The 17,921-nt window shown below is 42.4% G+C and overlaps 1 protein-coding gene across 6 annotated transcripts in view; it reads left to right on the forward strand.

The window, feature by feature from the left end:
• The window catches only part of BBS4 (Bardet-Biedl syndrome 4), a 51,871-nt gene extending 34,908 nt beyond the window's left edge, over positions 1–16,963 (forward strand). For 3 of the 6 annotated variants that reach the window (XM_054451548.2, XM_054451547.2, XM_054451552.2), the window contains 10 exons: positions 1,041–1,094; positions 2,775–2,902; positions 6,470–6,524; positions 8,131–8,199; positions 9,825–9,977; positions 10,075–10,246; positions 13,627–13,696; positions 14,341–14,482; positions 15,262–15,463; positions 15,983–16,963. In XM_054451548.2, coding sequence (XP_054307523.1) covers positions 1,041–1,094; positions 2,775–2,902; positions 6,470–6,524; positions 8,131–8,199; positions 9,825–9,977; positions 10,075–10,246; positions 13,627–13,696; positions 14,341–14,482; positions 15,262–15,463; positions 15,983–16,092 — 1,155 coding nt within the window. In that variant the 3' untranslated portion in view covers positions 16,093–16,963. Of the gene's footprint in view, positions 1–32; positions 202–1,040; positions 1,095–2,774; positions 2,903–6,469; positions 6,525–8,130; positions 8,200–9,824; positions 9,978–10,074; positions 10,247–13,626; positions 13,697–14,340; positions 14,483–15,261; positions 15,464–15,982 lie in introns of those variants that run through there. The other 3 variants (XM_054451550.2, XM_054451549.2, XM_063652731.1) reach the window with 2 other exon arrangements.
• Positions 16,964–17,921: the final 958 nt, after the last annotated feature.

Raw genomic sequence — 17,921 nt, forward strand, 5'->3', positions numbered from 1 at the left:
GGGACACATCTCTGCTACTAATAGGGTAGTTCTTACTATGTTTCCCAAGAGCATTTTCCTTACCCTTGCTTTCTCCTTTTCCAAAGCTACCTTAAATAAAGGGAGGTTTATTATAAAGGATTTTGAGAGTCCATAAAACAGTATCAAGAGATGCAGGTTGGTCTTTTAGTGAAGCAGAACTGGAACGCTTCAGCATCCAAGGTACCTACTCTGCCTTTTCTGCTTCATCTTTTCTTTCTGTAGATCAAAGTTTGGCAAACTTTTTTTGTAAAGGGCCAGTTAATAAATATTTTAATTTGTATAGCTTCATACAGACTCTGTTGCAACGACTTAACTCTGCCGTTCTAATGCAAAAGAGCCATACAAAAACAATAGTTGTGTCTGTGTTCCAATGAATCTGTACTTATAAAAAAGGGCAGGGAATGGATTTGTCCCATGGACCATAGTTTTCCCATGTCAGCTCTAGACTTCTGCAGATGGCTCCAATTACATGTATTCCATCACAGCAGACTCCAGGTGGCACTGTCAGTCCTCAAGTCCACATCACCTAGTAAATTTAGTACTTGTAACTATCTAGCTCTCTTCCAGTTCCAGATTCCTAGGGAGAGGACTTCAATTGAGTCAGGTGTCACTATCAGCTGTGTTGCCTTAAGGGTGGAAATGTGTGGCTAGCAGCCCTCTCAGCAGGGGCTGTGGGTAGTCTCTCCTGAGAAGAAGGAGCAAAGGGTATGGGTGATGGGCAACTCTTAAAGTAAAAAGGTATGGGGATGGGCTGGGTATGTGCCCCAGGGTTCCCCATAGATCCAGGAAGATCACCTGTTTATTCTGCTTTTATTTCTTATAATCTGTATTTTTTTATATTGAGGAACTCATTTTTAACAAATATATTTGAGTATGAACTCTAATAAAAAGCTGACTGTAATGCATGGTTTAAAGTTTAAACCTTGCTGAGCAATAACAATCTCTAGATGTCTATTGTTTCACTCTAATACTTACTGTGGAATTACACCTGAGTTGTTTTCCTTTTTTTATGAGCCTAGGAGATCAGCCATAACCTAGGAGTTTGCTACATATACCTGAAGCAGTTCAACAAGGTAATTTATAGAAGTGGTGATAGATATCACTGAGGGTGCACTTGTTGCAGAAGTTGTTATATTGCTCATTTGGTATCATTCCTAGTGCTTGCAGAGGTTTTTGGAACTGAAAATTGAAAGTACCTTTATACATTTTTTTCTGTTTTAATTCTCACTTGCCATTATTCATCTGTTGTTTTCTGCTTGTAATAAGAACATGGAAAGTTCTAGAAATATGAGGGAATGGCAGTTTTTCTCCTTTCTTTTTTTTCTCTACCTCCAGTTAAATTTCCCAGTTTAGAAACAGATGCTTAATAAAACATAAATATCAAAAAGTGGACCCTTAAGTCTTAAAGGTGTGATCATGACCATGTGAGCTATCTCCATGCCCTGACAGCAACTTAGTTTTTAGGGTCATTGAAAATAAATTTTAAATTTTAAGTGGATCTGATTTCTGAGTTTTCAGTTTTAATTTTATAGTTATTTTCCATGATGAGAATTTATATTTCACTGTGATTAAGCTATAGACTCCTATATCAGAGAAGACAAGTTGAGCTTACCTCAAATTTGATACTCAGGTAAGAAAAAGTATATATCATAATTGAGGAGTAGACAAAATTACTGAGAGCTCTAAAACTTAGTGATGAGAGCGTTGGGTAGTTTCCTTCATAGAGCTCACAGTTAGTGATTGTAAAGTTTTATTCTCCTTTCTCCAATGCCACCAGGACTGAGAATCTGAATTGGTTAGTACCCATTTGACAATGTTTAGTTTGTGTCAATTTGCAGACTGGTGTAACTAGTATCCCACACTGGTGTGAAAAAAAATATGCACATTAGCAGTTGGGGTGTAAAAGTAACTTTTCTCCTGAGATAACAATACATGTACATAAAATACATTTAGTGGGCCCCTTAGGTTTTGTAGATGGATCTATAGTTTTATATACTTGGTTAGGAGATTTTTCTCTTCAGAGACAATTTCAAACAGGCACATTTCTATTCACAGGATTATTCTGAGTCAGGGGAGAAGAAGGATTAGTCTTTGGTTGGATCTGTGCTGAGAAGAAATATATTTAGATTTTACTGTACAGCTAACAGGCTAGGCAAATACAATACCTGGCATTTATATAAATACTTGTTGAATCTGTGAATGACTAAACAAAGCCCTTTTGTTTACCAGGAGAAGGTAAGCTCCTCCAGAGCAAGGAGTTGGTTTTATTAACTCAAATATACTTAGCATCTAGAACAGCAAGCAGTTGGGTGAATAAATGAGGACAATCTATTTATTCATTTATCATCACATTGGTGGGGAAATCTGGGCCCACCATAGGGAAGGTTGTGCACTTGGTCAGTGTTACAGCTGGGATTTAGTTTAGTGTAGTACTCTATACTGTACTATGATGGCCCTTTTGACTTATGAAGTATGAGTCATAGGTGTGAATATCAGGCAGCAAACATTCAGAAAGATTAATCGTCTTGTATAAATTCTTCCAAGTGGCTCCAGAAGCAGATATCCCAGTTGCCAGCTGTCTTTTCAACAAGGACAGTTTTGGTATGTTTTGGTGTTTGGGTAGTGGGGGCTGTTTGCCGAAATGTGATGTTCCTATGTCAATACAGCAGAAAGTGTCTTTACATTAGCCATATAAAGGTATAGTTTGTTCAGTGGTAGTGATTTGGTTTTCTTTACTTTGTCAAACTTGTCAGGCACAAGACCAGTTGCACAATGCCCTGAATCTTAATAGGCACGATCTGACTTATATAATGCTGGGGAAGATCCACTTGCTGGAGGGAGACTTGGACAAGGCCATTGAAATCTACAAGAAAGCAGTAGAGTAAGTGTATCTGTTTCCTTTAAAACAATGAGAAACTAAAAAAATTGAGTGGATATGTGAACTCCCAAGCCTAAAAGAGTGAATATGTTTGATTAATTACTTACTGTATGAGTTAAAGTTTAAGCTGAAGTTTAAGAGCTCCCAATGGCTTCAATAAGGTAGACTGTGTTTCTTTCTTACCTATAAGGATGACTGCTGCTTTAGGTTAGCTGGGCAGCTCTATTCTACAAGGTCAGCCAAGGATCCAGGTTTCTTCCTTATTAACTCACCATTCCTTAGGCTGTTGTCTTTACCTGCATGGTTGATGCTGAATGTAACATCCACATCCAGGCTGTGGTGGAAGGAGATGGTTGGGGAAGCTAAGCATGGAATAAGCATCTGGCAATATATATATATATATATATATATAGAGAGAGAGAGAGAGAGAGAGAGAGACATGATCTTACTCCGTCACTCAGGCTGGAGTGCAGTGGAGAACGCAGCTCACTGCAGCCTCAACCTCTTGGGCTCAAGCGATCTTCCTACCTCAGCCTCCCAAGTAGTTGGGACTACAGGCATGTGCCACCATGCCCAGCTAATTTAAAAAAAACTTTTTGTGTTGATAGGGTCTTGCTATGTTGCCCAGGCTGGTCTTAAACTTCTGGGCTCAAGCGATCCTCCTGCCTCAGCCTTCCAGAGTGCTGGGATTACAGGTGTGAGCCACTGCACCTGGCCTTGGTAATAAGTTTTAAATGACCCAGAAATTGCACACATCGTTCCTGTTTACATTCCATGGTTCAAAACTACATGATAGTTACAAGGGAAGTGGGCAGACATGCACTCAAGAAGAAGGAAATAACAGATTTAAGAGTTGGCTGACAGTCTGCCATTTTGGTATCATATGTTAATAACAGATCTTCTGTTTTCAGAGATATTATTAGGGACAGAAATCTCCTGATTCAGTTAAAAAAAAAAAAAAAAAAACCGAAACAAAACATTTAGCCTTATTAGCATGAGACCAGTATCTTTTTTCCCCCTTCCCCCTTCCCCTTCCCCTTCCCCCTTCCCCTTCCCCTTCGCCCTTTTCCCTTCCCCTTCGCCCTTTTCCCTTCCCCTTCGCCCTTTTCCCTTCCCCTTCGCCCTTTTCCCTTCCCCTTCGCCCTTTTCCCTTCCCCTTCGCCCTTTTCCCTTCCCCTTCGCCCTTTTCCCTTCCCCTTCGCCCTTCCCCCTTCCCCTTCCCCGTTTTCCCTTCCCCCTTCCCCTTCCCCGTTTTCCCTTCCCTCTTCCCCCTTCCTCCTTTCCCCTTCCCCCTTCCTCCTTTCCCCTTCCCCCTTTCCCCATCTCCCTTCCCCCTTTCCCCATCTCCCTATCTCCCTTCCCCCTTCCCCTCCCTCCCTCCCTTCCTTTTTCTCTTTCTTTTCTTTCCTTCCTTCCCCTCCCTCCCATTCCCCTCTCTTTTTCTTTCTTTTCTTTCTCTTTCTTTCTTTCTTTCTTTTTCTTTTTCTTTCTTTCTTTTCCTTTCCTTTCCTTTCCATTCCGTTCCGTTCCTTTCCTTTTTCCTTTCCTTTTTCCGTTCCTTTTTCCTTTCCTTTTTCCGTTCCGTTCCTTTCCGTTCCGTTCCGTTCCATTCCTTTCCGTTCCTTTCCTTTCCTTTCCTTTCCTTTTTCCTTTCCTTTCCTTTCCTTTCCTTTCCTTTTTCCTTTCCTTTCCTTTCCTTTCCTTTTTCCTTTCCTTTCCTTTCCTTTTTCCTTTCCTTTCCTTTTTCCTTTCCTTTCCTTTCTTTTGGCAGTCTCGCTCTGTTGCCCAGGCTTGAGTGCAGTGGCATGATCTCGGCTCACCGCAACCTCTGCCTCCTGGGTTCAAGCGATTCTCATGCCTCAGCCTCCTGAGTAGCTGGACCTGCACGAGCACGTCACCACGCCTGGCTAATTTTTGTATTTTTAGCAGAGACAGGGTTTCACCATGTTGGTCAGGCTGGTCTTGAACTCCTGGCCTCAAGTGATCTGCCTGCCTTGGTCTCCCATAGTGCTGGGATTGCAGGCGTGAACCACTGCGCCTGGCCTTGTGTTATTTCTTTTAAATGGGATAGCTGTAGCAAAATGCTTTGTCTCATTTGTTTGGTCCCTTAATAGAATGTCTGGTCTGTGTTTCAAGGCTTATTATTCCTAATAATTAGATTCTGAACTAAACTTAGATTTCTATTAATTTGTTAATCATCTTTTTCTTCTACCATGGTAGTAAATTTTCTGGTTATATCAGTCACAGCACTGCTTTCTGAATTTTCTTTGACCATATTTTGTGTCTAAAACAGAAAAATCACTTGGTTTGTTAAGCTGCAGAAGAGATTTTTGTCATCAAGAGGCTGTATATATGGGCAAGTAGTAAGGAGCCATGTAACATGTTAAGTGCCTCTGTGGTGCTAGGTAGTAGCCCTGATCCCTGACCCCTGCCTTCTAGAGGTTAGCTCTTTGAGAATAGCATACATAAATCCCAAGGGGAACGTTCTTCCAGTAACTGATCAAGGACTTGGGTCACTAAATTTCCCAAGGGAGAAATGTGGACAGCTAAAATCTGAAGCCTTACTGAGAAGACAGAGACCATTATTCATGACCTACGGCTTTGAAGAGAGTAGTCATGTTGTAGTGGGGAAGCCGATAATGCTAGAATTACAGAAGTTACCTGGCTTTGGGGAGGGAAGTGATCAAAATGGATGTTTATTATGGCAGAAAGTGAAAAGCAGATTCCCAGTTGAATTGAGAAAGCTCTCTTTGGTCAGCTCAGGCCTCCCCTGGCTGGGGCCTTGGATCTTCTGGTTCAGGTCTTCCTGTAGGTAACCAGTGCCCTATATCATTCCTTAGAAGCAGAAGACATTGTTCATAGCCCTTTGGTGTTTTACTGTTGAAACTGTCTGATGATCCTATAGTCAGATCATCTCAACTCAGTGTTGCCTTGGTTTTGTGACAAAGACAAATATTGGTGAGGGATTGAGCAGGCAATCCCTGATGTGAGTATTTTACTTACATCAGTGTTTACTCCCAAAGGTCAGTAGCACCTTCTTTCCTAGGATTGGTATGTATCTTCCTTCTTTTGTTTAGTTTGGCCACTTGTTATAGCTCTTTGTTTAAGTGGAGAGAACAGCATTAGGGGCCTTGGGATCCTAAATTACATAGAAAATTATGCTGCCTGGGATGTGAGCACAATGAGAATAGAAAAAAATCGCACAAGAGAGGACTGGTGAAACTGTGTGTGTTCTAGACTGACTTGGTTTATAAAGCATTGTTCTTTAATTTTATCAGTGTGACCAAGACAGTCATGCAAAACATTCTATAGGTTCTTTCTTAGGACTTTTACCCTAAGAAAGGAATCTGAATTCTAAGCCCCATTTTTCTTGCTGAGCAGTTCTCCTTATCACCAAGGTTGAGATGACCTACTTTTGATAGCAATTCCCAAATTGGCTTCAGGTATTTCCACGGGGAGGAAGAGGCTCAGTGGGGTCTGTCAAGTATTGCACGAGGGCATATTACGGTGCATTTATCTCCATGTTTCTCATCTACATCTTGTTTCCCTCTGAGCATCTCTATGTTGCAGGTTCTCACCAGAAAATACAGAGCTTCTTACAACTTTAGGATTACTCTACTTACAGGTAATGAAAACTCTGTACTCATTCTTGCACTGATGTTAGAAATGGTTTTGGGTTTGTGTGTATGGTGGTTTTCCTGCATTCTGATATTTATTTTACTAAAGGTCATATAAAGTTCATGAACTACACTCTACTTGATACTCTTTGCTAAAGGAATTAATTTTCTGCATTTAAATTGGAAGCAATTTCTATTTTAGCCTAGTGCAATTATAATTCTTATCTAGGCTGGGTGTGGTCTCATGCCTGTAATCCCAGCACTTTGGGAGGCTGAGGCTGGTGGATCACTTGAGCTCAGGAGTTGGAGACCAGCCTGGGCAACATAGTGAGACCCTGTCTCTACAAAAAATACAAAAATTAGCCAGGCATGGTGGCATACGTCTGTAGTCCCAGCTACTTGGGAGGCTGCGATGGGAAGATTGCTTGAACTCGGAAGGCAGAGGTTGCAGTGAGCTGAGATTGAGTCACTGCACTCCATCGTGGGTGACAGAGCCAGATCCTGTCTCAGAAAAAAAAAAAAAATTCTTATGCTATCCAGGAAAGAGCATATATGAGAAATAACTCTGGTCTTGGAGGCTGTTATTTTGTTGTGAGGAGAGAAACAGATACAAGTGAGCACTTAGGGCTTTGGGGCAAAGCCATTTCTTTTGATCTTTCTTCCCAGCCAGAGTCTTACTGGAAAGAGAGAAGGCAAAGTATACTTTTATCTAGAATAAGAAGTTTCCTGTCCCCTCCACTTTCCTGAATGTGAATGGGATTCTTTTAGCTCCATTGATTCTCTGGCTGAGGACCCAGGGCCCAGGTATCCAAGGGGCTTTTCCCCCTTCCCCAATAAACACATTTGCCAAGTTCCTTGTTCAGCTGATTCTGCCTCCAGCCCTACCTCTATGGTGGCCTTTGTGTCTATTTCATTTTTCTTTAAAAGGAATCAGGAGCTTAACCCTGGGTCTTCCTGGGCTTTGACTTGGGAGGTTGGCTCCACGGGAGATGAGGATACCCAGCTCATTTCCTGCCAAGAGGCATTAACGTGGAACAGTACTAGTGTGGCAGAGATGGTTCTTATCAAATAGATACTTTGACCTTATCAGGGGAAAAATTAACAAAAATAGAAGGAAAACCATGACTGTGGGGATTTTTAGTTTTCTTTCTTTATTATCTGGTAACTGTAGCTGCTTTTTTTTTTTTTTTTTTTTTTTTTTGTCAAAAGAACTCAAAAAAGCCAGAGCATTTCTGGGTGAGGTTGCCAGACCTTTTTTTTTTTTTTTTTTTTGAGACGGAGTTTCACTCTTTTTGCCTAGGCTGGAGTGCAATGGCGTGATCTCAGCTCACCGCAGCCTCTGCCTCCTGGGTTCAGGTGATTCTCCTGCCTCAGCCTAGCTGGGATTACAGGCATGTGCCACCATGCCTGGGTAATTTTGTATTTTTAGTAGAGATGGGGTTTCTCCATGTTGGTCAGGCTGGTCTTGAACTCCTGACCTCAGGTGATCCACCCACCTTAGCCTCCCAAAGTGCTGGGATTATAGGCGTCAGCCACCACGCCCGGTCTGGCCAGACTCTTTTAACTGCCATCTCCTTGCTGATGTAAATTGTCTTTGTTTGCTTTTTTTCCAAGCTCGGCATTTACCAGAAGGCATTTGAACATCTTGGCAATGCACTGACTTATGACCCTACCAACTACAAGGTATTACAGACTGTGAAGGCTCTGGCCTTCATATAGATGGTCCCACTGCTCCTAGAGGTGATCTGACCCTGGAAAGCAAAGGAATAGCTTCTTAAATTTGGATACCTGAGAAATAGAAAAAATATAAATAAAAGGTGGCTTTTCTTATTTGAAAATATTGTCAAGTATGCTCTACTTATCTTCTAAAAGTGCACATTTGTTATAATAGACGTGTAACCCCTGCAGAAGGCAGATCATAGTGCTAGTAAAGCTTATGTGTTACTTAGGAAATTAGCAATGCCTCCACAACTATTGTCAAAAGTAAACCTGCGGCCGGGCGTGGTAGCTCACGCGTGTAATCCCAGCACTTTGGGAGGCCGAGGCGGGCGGATCACGAGGTCAGGAGATGGAGATCATCCTGGCTAACACAGTGAAACCCCGTCTCTACTAAAAATACAAAAAATTTAGCCAGGCGTGGTGGCGGGGGCCTGTAGTCCCAGCTCCTCGAGAGGCCGAGGCAGGAGAATGGCGTGAACCCGGGAGGCGGAGCTTGCAGTGAGCCGAGATCGCGCGCCACTGCACTCCAGCCTGGGCGACAGAGCGAGACTCCGTCTCTAAATAAATAAATAAATAAATTAAATAAATAAATAAATAAATCTGCTGGGCATGGTGGCTTATGCCTGTAATCCCAGCACTTTGGAATGCTGAGGCAGGAGGATCACTTGAGGCCAGGAGTTCAAGACCAGGCTGGGCAACATAGTGAGACCCCCATTTCTACAAAAAAAAATTATTATCCAGGCATGGTGGCACACACCTGTAGTCCTAGCCACTCGGAAGGTGGAAGAGGGAGGATCACTTGAGCCCAGGAGTTTGAGGCTACAGTGGGCTATGATGGCACCACTGTACTCCAGCCTGGGTGACAGAGTGAGACCCTGTCTCTAAAAAGAAATAATAATTATGTTGAAATGACTTCAAGAGTCCTAATGATTTGATATTACAACTTTTTTCTAGATGTGACTTTGGGAATGAGAAGGAATAGCATCACATGGATGAATATCATTGAGGAGATGCAGCAAGACAAGCTGTTTATTAAAGGATATAAACTGAATTCTGATTTAGGAAGTAACATTAGCCTGTCAGCTCCCACCTTTGATACCTTTCCTTAGAGAAATGAAAGGGCTGGGCTGATGAAGCCTAAGCTGACTCACCCTCTGTTCTATGGTAGAAAGAAATTTACCTTAAGTAGCCACGTACAGGTATTTCAGGTATCTAGAACACTTGGTGTACCAAATAGGGGCTGCAGAGAACAGATTAAAGGAAGTTTTTACTTAAAGGGCTCTGGTATTCATTCTGAAATACTGACTTTCCTGGCTAGAAGTAGGAAACAGATGGGTAAAGCAAGTAACATTTTATCTTTTTTTTTTTTTTTTTTTTTTTTGTGCTATGCCAGAGAGCCACAGTGTAGGGTGCAAGGACATTCCTCAGGAACATTTGTCCCAATAGCTTGGATATATTTATGTCCCTGGAAGAAATTTTCCAGTCCCATCTATGCTGATGGGCCTGCTGAGTATAGACTCAGGAAGGCTGCCTCACTGCTACAGCCTTTTGGGAATCACTGAATGACTTTCTGTGTGCCATGTTTTCAGGCCATCTTGGCAGCAGGCAGCATGATGCAGACCCATGGGGACTTTGATGTCGCCCTCACCAAATACAGAGTTGTGGCTTGTGCTGTTCCAGAAAGTCCTCCACTCTGGAATAACATTGGAATGTGTTTCTTTGGCAAGAAGAAATATGTGGCGGTGAGTGTCCCCTCATCTTCTTTGTTTGCATTCCTACATGGGGTTATTGGGTCTGTTTAGCTTGCCCCTCTCATTGAGTGCCCCTTCTCTCTCATAGGCCATCAGCTGCCTGAAACGAGCCAACTACTTGGCACCCTTTGATTGGAAGATTCTGTATAATTTGGGCCTTGTCCATTTGACCATGCAGCAGTATGCATCAGCTTTTCATTTTCTCAGTGCGGCCATCAACTTCCAGCCAAAGATGGGGGAGCTCTACATGCTCTTGGCAGGTAAGAAACATTTATGTGGAAAACTCTCTGCCATCTGTAATGAGGGAAAAATGGATTAGAATCATAGAAGATCAGTGGCTGTCTCATAGGAGCCATTCCCTTAGAGATCCTATAGGAATCTGGATTACTGTCCTGGAGCTTGAAGAAATAGAAAAAGATGACAAAGGAACTTGGTTGTTTCTAACTTGGGGGAGTTTCACTCAGAGACCAACAGGTTAAATAAAGATCATCCCTAGTTCACCTTTTACCAATTTTTTCCTCTTGCCTTGACAATTCATTTATGTATATATTGAGTCCAGCTAAGTTCCAGACAGCGAGTGTTAAGAGCTTGGGTTTTAGGTGGGGTCCTGCCTCTACTACTTATTATATGTACCTAGGGCTGATGTGAGGATTGCATGATTAAGCACTCAATTAATAATACTGGTTTTGTTGAAATACTGATTTTTGAAAACTGTTGGTTTTACTGTGGTTATATAATTGGTCTATTATTATCAATATTGTTGTTACTATAATTGGCCCCTAGGTGATACTTCCAAGTCAAGCTACCTTATGTTGAAACCCTTATCTCTTCTGAGCATGTTATATAGAATGCCATTCTCTTCCTGAAACTCCATTTTATGCCATGCAAATACTAAAATTGATCATAAAAATAAATCAAACACTTTAAAAATTATGCACAACCATTTTAATTTTAAAGTACTGACTAAATAGTCTTCCTAGGAATTTTTTTCTCCATATACATTTACTTACTAAATGTAAGACCCAAAGCAGATTTCCATGTCCTCATTTGGCAGTCGTCTTCCAGTGGCTTTTTGTTCATTACTGTGGGTTCTTATTTAAAAGAGAAAGCTTGCAAAAGCAGTTGTGGTTATTTGAGGGTTGCCTGAATACAAAGATAACTTAAAAAAAAATAGGTTTTATTATTATTCAGATATGGTATGGGCAACAGATCAGAAGACATCTGCCACTGGAAAGATAGTCTGTTACAATTCCTGAGAAGGAGGGCATGCTACACCATGCAAGGCCACATGGGGAAGTACCAGGTCAATCAGGAGGTAGAGGGAGCAAGGGGTAAATGTGGGCACGATTCTTTATTGTAGTTTTCATGGGTAGAAATGCCCTCCCTGGGGCAAGACCAGGAAAGCAGGTTAACCAGGTTGAGGATTGGCCAGTTTGAATAATTTCAGTGGGCTCTGGGCTATAGGGCTGTCTCTAGGTGTCTGGTAGCTGACCCTTGGGTGACTAGAACTAGGGAATATTGGCCCAGTGTCAGAGCCCAATAAAGAAGGCAGTTAAGAGTATGAACACTGGATTGGTTGGTCTGCATACAGAAGGCACTCTTGTAGGGGTTATATCTAGGAATTAACTAACCCTGGGAGGGACAGTCTCCCTAGGGTCAGTAAGGCCCCAGATGTCAAACATCAGAATAAAAAGGCTAAAGTGGGGTGTGATGGTACATACCTGTAGTGCTAGTTACTTGGGAGGCTAAAGCAGGCAGTTTGCTTAAGCCCAGGAGTTGGGAGTCCAGCCTGGGCAACACAGTGAGACTCCATCCCTCTCTTTTAAAATTTTATTTTAGGTTCAGGGGTACATGTGCATCCTGTTACACAGGCACATGTGTGTCATGGGGATTTGTTGTACAGATTATTTCATCACCCAGGTACTAAGCCTAGTACCCAATAGTTATTTTTTTCTGGCCCTCCTCCTCCTCCAGTAAGCTCCAGTGTCTGTTTCCCTCTATGTCTCCATGTGTTCTCATCATTTAGCTCTTACTTATAGTGAGAACATGCAGGATTTGGTTTTCTGTCCTGCATTAATTTGCTAAGGATGGTGGCCTCAAGCTCCATCTATGTTGCTGCAAAGGACATGATCTTGTTCTTTTGTATGGCTGTGTCGTATTCCATGGTATACATTTACATTTTGTTTATCCAGTCTACCATTGATGGGCATTTAGGTTGATTTCACATCTTTGCTATTGTGAATAGTGCTGCATTGAACACACACATGCATGTGTCTTTATGGCAGAACGATTTATATTCCTTTGGGCATATACCCAGTAATGGGATTGCTGGGTCGAATGGTAGTTCTGTTTTTAGCTCTTTGGGGAGTTGCCACATTGCTTTCCACAATGGTTGAACTAATTTACACTCCCATCAACAGTGTATAAGCATTACCTTTTCTCTGCAGCCTCACCAGGATGTTATATTTTGAGTTTTTAATAATAGCCATTTTGACTGGTGTGAGATGGTTATCTCACTGTGGTTTCAATTTGCATTTCTCTAATCAGTGATACTGAGCTTTTCATATGCTTGTTGGCTGCGTGTATGTCTTCTTTTGAACAGTGTCTGTTTATGTCCTTTGCCCACTTTAACGGGCTTGTGTTCTTGTAAATTTGCTTAAGTTCCTTATAGATCTTGGATATTATACCTGCATGGTTTGCAAATAGCTTCTGCCATTTTGTGGGTTGTCTTTTTACTGTGTTGATAGTTTCTTTTAGATAGCTGGGTTCTAATGGGACATAGAAATGTAAACAGCCAATGATGTAAGACATAACGGCGATGCTAACTTTACAAAGTAGAGATGGCATTCAAACTGGATCCTGAAAAACAAGCTAGCATGGAATAGCACAGAATGGCTGAGGAGCCACTGTGAAGAAAGGCATGCAGCCATGAAACTGCAGTGTCCCTTGCTGTTAAGTGGGGGGTAGTGTTAGAGAATATGATGGGAGATGAGTCAGGAAAGATATTCTGGGGTCAGATTATGGAGGTCATGCACACAGTGCAAGGACTTTATCTTAGAGGCCATGTTTGTCCAGCTGTCTTCCTAGATCTCTTACGTGCCTGGTAGGAGTGAGTGCATAGCTGGTAGGGAGGTGGAATGGGCAGGGCTTCCAGAGCAGCTGTTTTTGTTTTATATATTAGGTGTCAAGGAAATACTGATTTTAAAAAGTGGGGGGAGTGTTTTACTGCTAAATGAAAGTGTAAAGATCATGGTTATAGATGTGGGGAGCCAGTGAGGATTCCTAAGTAGGATGGTAATGTGGTCAGATTTGTAAGTCAGTGAGATACCTGGCAGCGCTGTGGAAAGTAGAATGGAGGCAGGTGGGGACTTTGACACTGGGGAATAAATGGAAAGCCTGAAACTACTTGGGTCTGAACAAGGGCAGTGTCAGAAAAGAAACTGCAAAAAAAGGATGCATAGAACCTGGCAACTGATTGACTGTGGAAGAGATTGGTGAAGATAGCACCAGGTATCTAAACTGACTTAGTAAACTCTGGTGCCATGAGCTGAGAGGGTGAAGTTTACTTTGGGGGCAGTCTTTAATATTCCTTTTGTCTTCTAAGCTGAGCTCTCCATCTGCAGTGTTTTCTTTGTTGCAGTGGCTCTGACCAATCTGGAAGATATAGAGAATGCCAAGAGAGCCTACGCAGAAGCAGTCCACCTGGATAAGTATGCGCTTTGTTGAGAGTGGTACTGGGGGCGGGGGGGGGGGGTGTTGGACTCTCCAAAGCCATGAGGTGGTGCCATAGCATTGGTGCTGCCTGAGTCAGCCCAGCTGTTCCTCTATGGCATTAGTACACAGCAGACCTCGGTGTGGAGGGATGTATCTCCTAAGTATGTGGTGGCTCAGCAGGAATTGACACTCTGAGAAAATGTTTCCAGTCCTAAACTGAGTAATCAGGAGGCTAGAGAATGTCAGAACTGGCAGTGGGCCTGGGTTGCTGATAGCTATGGGCTAGCTGGAATATCAGATGGGACTCTGGGCTGTTTAATTGAAGATAAAACCTGACTCTTCCAGGATTTACTCCACTGGCATCTTCTAGACAGCAGGGTAGAGATCCCTTTTTCAACCCTGGCCTAGGTAGTCTCTGTTGAGGGCTGAGATGCCAGATTTGGTCCCAATACCAGCTTTGCTTGTTAGGCCATTAATTCCTTGATTCTTCTCCACAGGTCTGCTTAGCATGTATGTACCTACCTTGCTGCATAATGGAGAAATCTCTACTTAACCAGTTTTGTTTTTGTGTAATGAGAAGGATCTCTAAATGACCATTTGTTGCAGAGCTCCAGCTCCATAGAATCTCTGTCTGCCACAGGTGTAACCCTTTAGTAAACCTGAACTATGCTGTGCTGCTGTACAATCAGGGCGAGAAGAAGAATGCCCTGGCCCAATATCAGGAGATGGAGAAGAAAGTCAACCTACTCAAGGACAATAGCTCTCTGGAATTTGACTCTGAGGTATGTCTTTTATTAGCTCCCAAGAGTCATAAGTAAGCTCTCAGGAAACTTTCAAAAATCAAGCCCAAATCATCCAAATCCAAGGTATTACACGTTCATGGCTGTTCTGGCTTTGATGTTCCAAGCAGCATGAGTTCATCAATTAATAACAGCCTGAGAAAAACTTTCCTAGAATAATAAAAGGAAATTCAGGCTTACTGAGTTGTTATTGCTAATTCAACTCATCAAAGTTGAGGTCTGTGTCTGTCTGTAGCTTCCTTCTATTTCATTTTTTTTTTGAGATGGAATCTTGCTCTGTTGCCCAGGCTGGAGTGCAATGGCGCGATCTCAGTTCACTGCAACCTCCACCTCCTGGGTTCAAGAATTCTCCTGCCTCAGCCTTCCAAGTAGCTGGGACTACAGGCACGTGCCACCACGCCCAGCTAATTTTTGTATTTTTAGTAGAGACAGGGTTTCACCATGTTGGCCAGGATGGTCTCAATCTCTTGACCTCGTGATCCACGTGCCCAGCCCTATTTCAATTCTTGTAGGAAATGCACTGTTTGGCCCAGTAATGCACCAGGCTTGAATTGTTGGGTTTTGAGATCCTATGTGAACCACCGTGCCATCCAGTAAAGGCAATCTATATTCTCTACTGTTTGATAAGTACTTCCTGCCTCAACTGCTAGTACGACCAGACACTATTTCAGCTAAAACCTCAGCTGGAAGACCAAAGAAGTGGGTTGGCTTGTCTCTGACAGTCACGCTTTTGATTCTTTTACTTCCTTTACGGACACAAGATGGTGGAGATGGCTCAGAAGTTGGGAGCTGCTCTCCAGGTTGGGGAGGCACTGGTCTGGACTAAACCAGTTAAAGATCCCAAATCAAAGCACCAGATCACTTCAACCAGCAAACCTGCCAGTTTCCAGCAGCCTCTGGGCTCTAATCAAGCTCTAGGACAGGCAATGTCTTCAGCAGCTGCATACAGGACGCTCCCCTCAGGTAGGATCATACAGAGCTCCATGAAGACCTGGCAGGTACAAGCCACATGTGTCAGCAAAGAGATTATAGCTTTCAGTGAGGTTCTCTTCAGACTCATATGTCCAATGTAGTATTGGCCACAAGGGGAGGAAAAAAAAACACAGGGTGGCTAAATTGGCACTTGTTTCCTTAAGGCGAGCTATGTAGTAGGTAACAGCTACTCACAGACTTAGTTGGATGGTCAATACACTGGTCTTTCCAATTTTACCAATATGTTATTAAGTATATCCTGTTATGCAATGTTTAATTTTTACTGCTTTATCAGAACTTGACATGTAACTAAATATTTTTCAGTGACTCATTGAAGGCAAACTTGACTGTTGCTTTATTTCTCAGTTATAGTCTTCCCTCATAGCTAATGGATCAGTCCCATTGGTTCCAGAAAATATGGGGTTTCCTCTTGAACTCTTAACAGCAAAAAAGAATGATTTCTTCTGAAATTGTGGAACATGAGGATTCAAGTTTTTATTTTGTTACTAGGTGCTGGAGGAACATCCCAGTTCACAAAGCCCCCATCTCTTCCTCTGGAGCCAGAGCCTGCGGTGGAATCAAGTCCAACTGAAACATCAGAACAAATAAGAGAGAAATAAGAATAGAATGAATGACCCCAAAATAGGGTTTTCTTGGGTGAGGATGTGCTGGATTAGGAAAGGTGACATGACACAGGCATAGTGGCACCCACCACAGAATACAGTGTGTGTTATGATTACGAGGAGCCAGCAGTTGAGCCTAAGGTCCTTCTACCTACCTGGTATTGGCATTTGAGGTCGGAAACCCTCTATTGCCCCATAAGCCAGGAACAGTGAAAAGACAACACAGTTCCTTTAAGAACTGGCAGCAAGGCTTGAGGCTCTATGTATGTAGCTGAGTCAGCAAGGTACATGTTGCTGTCTGCTTTCAAAACTTTTCTCTCCTAGCTGACTGACTCCTTCCTTAGTTCAAGGAACAGCTGAGACAGACCTCTGCTGAGTAGCCCTGTGATGACAAAGCCTTGGTTTAACTGAGGTAATCCTCAGGTTGTGAGGTTTATTAGTCCCCAAGGCAAACACAAATATTAGATTAATAATCCAACTTTAAAAGTATACATTTAAAAGAAAAAAAAAAAGCCCTGTAAGTTGAGGCCCAGCCTGCTGAGTATTGCAGCTGCATTTGCCCAAAGGGAATCCAGAACAAGTCCCTCCCTGTATTTTGTTCTTGAGAGGGGTCAGTCTAGAAGCTAGATCCTATCAGTATGAGGAGGAGCAGCCCAGGGCTTATCTGGATCAGCACCAACGATTTTAAAGAAAAAAGGAAGAGTTTCTTAGATGAGTAATTGTTATTGAAGATAGTGATAACCACTGACCAGATGCTATGAATACACTATGTGTCCTTTTTAGAATAAAGATTACATATCATTATTATTTTGGGGAAAATTGTTATTCAGGTATAGAAACGAGATCACAATAAAAACCTAAAAGAACCTATGATCACAGTCTTCCCTTACCTGTGTCTAAGCCTATTTTGAAATTGGAGGAACCTCAAGGCCAAGTTCCTGCTTGGTACAGGCATGGCCTCTGCAGCAACCCTGATGCATGATAAGCCAGCAGTTTTCTTACTGAGGGCCAGTCCCCATTTTGCACTGAAAGTTTAAAGATAGAAAACTGACCTACTACCAAACCGTTTGGAGTTATTTTATTACAGGGTCTGTTTTGGCATTGAAGCAGCACTAACTGAGCAGGACCCCCTCCATTTCTTGTATCTCAAAAAGTATCAGAAGTGATGCCTTTGTCATTCAGCTGGTGGTATGTGGCAAACTTGGATTCGTACCCTGAACAATTGAGAACACTCCTACATCAGCATGGAGTCTAGTATATTAGAATGAAATGGTCTAGTTACTTTCTGAAACTGGAAAAGTCTTGGTGAAAAAAGAGGGAGAGAGAAATATGAGAGATTTAGGAGCTAATATCAACAGGAATTGGGGATTGATTGGATGTGGCAGGTTAATAATTGGATACCCATTTCGGGGCTTAGATAACCAGGGAGAGTAAAGGAATATTGGACTAGGGTCGAGGGTTGGTTGTGGAATCTAGTTTTAGATGTTTAAGATACCCGATGATGATATCCATCAGACACCTGAATAGCTGGATTTCAGGAATGAAACCTGGTTTCAAGATAAAGATTCATGAGTAGGCCAGATATGGTGGCTCACACATGTAATCCCAGCACTTTGGGAGGCCAAAGCCAGAGGATCACTTGAACCCAGGAGTTGGAGACCAGCCTGGGCAAGATGGCTCAGACCTCATGTCTACAAAAAATTAAAAAGTTAGCCAGGCGTGGTTGTGCGCACCTGTAGTTTCAGCTATTTGGGAGACTGAGGCAAGAGGATCACTTGAGCCTAGGAATTTGAGGTGGCAGAAAGCTATGATCATGCCCCTGCACT

The sequence above is a fragment of the Pongo pygmaeus genome, chromosome 16 (genome assembly GCF_028885625.2).
Source record: "Pongo pygmaeus isolate AG05252 chromosome 16, NHGRI_mPonPyg2-v2.0_pri, whole genome shotgun sequence".
NCBI lineage: Eukaryota > Metazoa > Chordata > Mammalia > Primates > Hominidae > Pongo > Pongo pygmaeus.